This window comes from Morone saxatilis, unplaced genomic scaffold (genome assembly GCF_004916995.1).
Source record: "Morone saxatilis isolate NCDOM2014 unplaced genomic scaffold, NCSU_SB_2.0 Contig11, whole genome shotgun sequence".
Taxonomy (NCBI): domain Eukaryota; kingdom Metazoa; phylum Chordata; class Actinopteri; family Moronidae; genus Morone; species Morone saxatilis.
The window spans coordinates 11,764,512-11,768,038 of record NW_023339663.1 but is presented as its reverse complement, the minus strand read 5'-3'; the positions used below and the strand labels follow the sequence as shown (position 1 = coordinate 11,768,038).

The following is a 3,527-nucleotide window of genomic DNA, read 5'->3' as shown; positions in this document are numbered from 1 at the left end:
TGGTTTAAACTGATGATTCAATGATGGACTCGCTGCCTCTGTCGATAAAAAATGTCTAATTTTGAGGTAACGAAAAAACATTTTCAGGTGATTATACACTAATGAAAACATATTTATGACTATTGTATTTCTGCAAATAGATCACTAAATCTCACACACTGGACCTTTAATGGGCACTTCATGGTAAACAGGACAAAATGTCTTTTTACTAACTACATGTCAGTTGAACTATAAGAATAATTTTAGAGCAATAAATGCCAAGAAAAACACCCTCTTTATTGTGTTGTTTAGTTTCCTCTTTTTTATCGATTCTCTTCCTGAATTGTTACCACATCAAAGGCCTGTCAGTTATGAAATGCAACCATTTTAAAATGAATGGATATATAATCGTTTTAAGCTGTAAAATGCTCTTTTACCTCATTTATATGTAATTACATTGTCAAATTGTACAATACAGAATTCCAAACAATACACAAGACTTATAGCTGACACACAGATGAGATCATTTCATGTTACAAATACATTATACCCTGAAAAGATAGATCCGGATAGAAGGATAGATCCGGCACAGTATGAGGGTCTGCTATAATCTTTTTATACTAAATCTCTGTGGTTGGCATCCCATTCATTTAGTCTATACTGAATTAATAAATATACAGATCATTCTTTCAATTCACATTAGCTTAGACAAAAATAAACAAATATTATAAAACGCTAAAAAATAAAACTTACAACAAAATTAACATTGTATGACACAATGCAAATGACTCATGTAGTAACTGATAAAGTGCATTTAGGATACTTGAGGCAGATTACTTATCACAATAGATTGAAATTAGATGCTCAAAAATAAATCCCACAGAATCAAATCAATGGTAAGAACTTTTCCCTTTGCCAAAAAACTTGATTTCTGAACACATAAAATCAACAGATGATAAACCCATTTATGATATAAAAAAGTGGTTATTGTGGTTGTCAGTGCAGTTCCTGGAGATACAGTAGGTTTGGTTCCTGAATTTGTTGAAAGGCTCATAAAAAGCCCCCTGATGAAGATTCAGGAAAGAAGTTTGACGATGAGGAAGGCGAGACAAGGACACCAGAGCAGAAGATGTGGATTGGTGGGGCAATCGAATGGCCCTTTTCTCCTCAAAACCTACAGTATGTGTGTTTGGTCCAGTCCTGAAAACAGTTTTAGCATGCAATGCATAGATATAGGTTTGTTTGTCGAAAGACAAATGTGGAGGGAGGCCAAAATTCTGACATTTGGCTTCCATTTACAATTCTCAGTAACAAAAATGTTCAACCCTTTTATGTTTGTAGTTTACATTTGAATTAAAGAAATTCTTTGGGACATGCACTTATTTGCTTTGTTGCTGAAAGTTTGATACCACTATCATTAATTTACGGTGAATATGAAGCTTGAGCCAGGAAACAGCTTAACATAAAGAATGGAACTCTGGCACATAACCTCCTGTAAAACCGAGTTTTACACTCTTTAAATAGAGAGCTTTAGAAGTGCTAGTTGGCGTATTTTGTTACCTTTGGTCTATAGGGCTAGGCAAGCTGTTTCCCCCTATTTCTAGTCTTTATGCTAAGGTAAGCTAACCAGCCTCTGGCTCCAGCTTCATATTTGCCGTACAGAAGAGGCATCTATCGTCTTGGTAAGAGAGTAAAATCAAATTTACTGGAAAGCATCCACAAAACATATGCTTGCTGCATTTGAATTCATGTATCCCTCAGGTCTTCTCGCCATGTGGGGGGGACTGTTCTCGTTGGAAAAGCAGGGTCACACCCTTCCTGAAGCGGTGGTCCCTGACACTGTAGATAATTACATTACAGCAACTGTTTCCTGTCAGAATCCAGAAGGCAAAAAAGGAAAAGTTACACCAGGTGTATCCCACCACGTTCCCAAGCACAAACACTGCGATGGGAGTGAAGGATGCTGTGAAGGCAAATGTTAGTATGCCAATTGTCTTGGCAGCTTTGATGTCTGAAAAGGAGGGCCTGTGAGGGCACCCTCCCCCTCCTCCTCCTCCCCCTCCGTCAGTCAGACTCCCCTCAGAGAGCAGTTTGCGTTTTCGGGTGTACCGTCGGATGCTAGTAAAAGACACAATGTTAACTGCCAACGTGCCACCGAGCAATGTGAAGTCAAATGCTGGGAACGACAGCAAAATGTTGGCATCAGGTGGCAGCTGGCTTCCAAACAATAGTGGGGTGTAGTTGCACATACGACTGCACTCATTGTACTCCAAAGTGAAGTTGCTGCTGAAGATGAGTGGTGCGAGAGCCAGCAGGAAGCTGGCGGCCCAGGAGAGCAGGATGAGGAGCAGAGTACGTCTCCGGGTCACCAAGGCGTCCTTGTGGAGTGGCCGTAGGATGGCCACACTTCGCTCCAGTGTCATGAGGAAGATGGTGCTGATAGAGACAAAAGTGCATCCAGCGAACACTGGGCCAATCAGCATGCAGGGCTGCCAAGGGCTAACTAGTCCTCCAAGAGAAGAGGAGGTGGCTGGGGAAGTAGAACTACCCTGGTACCAAATTGGAGGAGTGCTGGTCACCATCAGAGAGATCTCGGTGTAGACAGAGAAAGGGACCACAAGGACACCGACCATCATGTCTGCTATGGCCAGAGAGACTGTCAGAGAGAAACAATACAAAGTGAGCTAAGGGGACACATCCAGACTGTTTTCTTATCAGTACACTTTAGTTAAAATGTATTATAAAATGAAAAAGCACATATTCGTGTTACAAATATTTTTTAACGGTTGAGAAGAAACATTTTACTTGGATTGTATTAAATAAACTAGGTGTTTTGGAATAAAAAAGTGTGATGAATGAAATTATGATCATATCTTGTCAGTGCAATATAGGGACGATTTAAATTTGACAAGGCACTTTCACCAATAAGCATTTAGTCATGAGAAGGTGAGCAACATTTACCTTTCAGGTATCCCTGTGGTGTTCGGGACTGCCTCGTTTGCACAAAGACAGTAAGGGTGACAACATTTCCAACCACAATGGCAAATGCCAGGCTGACCATGAAAATCACTGCCAAGGTGCGATTGAGAAATCCACAGCAACAATGTGTGCAGAGAGGGGCCAGTGACTGGCCTGAACCAAGTCCTGCCAGAGCAGCTGCTGTCAGGTTAAACGGAGAGTCTGTAGTCGGCAGCAGAACTGCTGTACTCTCAGGGACACTGAAGTTGGGTAGCAGAGCAGTCATGGCCCAGGAGTGACTGGTTTTCCCCTTTGTGGTGTGTAGGTGGTAGGGCTGCTCAGGAAACCATGTCCTGGACTAGGAAATGCTGATGAAAGATAAAATATATATATCCAAATGATGATCCAGTCTTATAAAAAGCAGCAAAAAGCCATTAATCTGGCTGTCGAGCACATTTAGTCACAGTATTTTGTGTATACAACTTTCTCTCCACATCAACAATGCAGGTAAAACATGAACCAACAACCACTCATCATACAATAGTGTTCACACCCCATCTATTGCACATTTCAACCGATAAGTTTTCCAA

At 41.0% G+C, this 3,527-nt stretch overlaps 1 protein-coding gene across 1 annotated transcript; it reads right to left on the bottom strand.

Annotated features, from left to right (window-relative positions):
* Positions 1-1,736: 1,736 nt before the first annotated feature.
* LOC118320907 (beta-2 adrenergic receptor-like) lies at positions 1,737-3,223 on the bottom strand. Its single transcript, XM_035652029.1, has 2 exons — positions 2,941-3,223; positions 1,737-2,635 (listed from the first exon to the last, which is right to left on the bottom strand). The coding sequence occupies exons 1-2, from the start codon at positions 3,221-3,223 to the stop codon at positions 1,737-1,739; spliced, it is 1,182 nt and encodes a 393-aa protein (XP_035507922.1).
* Between the last annotated feature and the right edge of the window lie 304 nt (positions 3,224-3,527).

Bases quoted from the DNA above. Each gene is read 5' to 3' on its own strand.
- LOC118320907 (XM_035652029.1), bottom strand. From the start codon at position 3,223: ATGACTGCTCTGCTACCCAACTTCAGTGTCCCTGAGAGTACAGCAGTT. The intron at 2,636-2,940 runs GTAAATGTTGCT...TCTCTCTGACAG, and splicing joins ACCACAGGGATACCTGAAAG to TCTCTCTGGCCATAGCAGAC.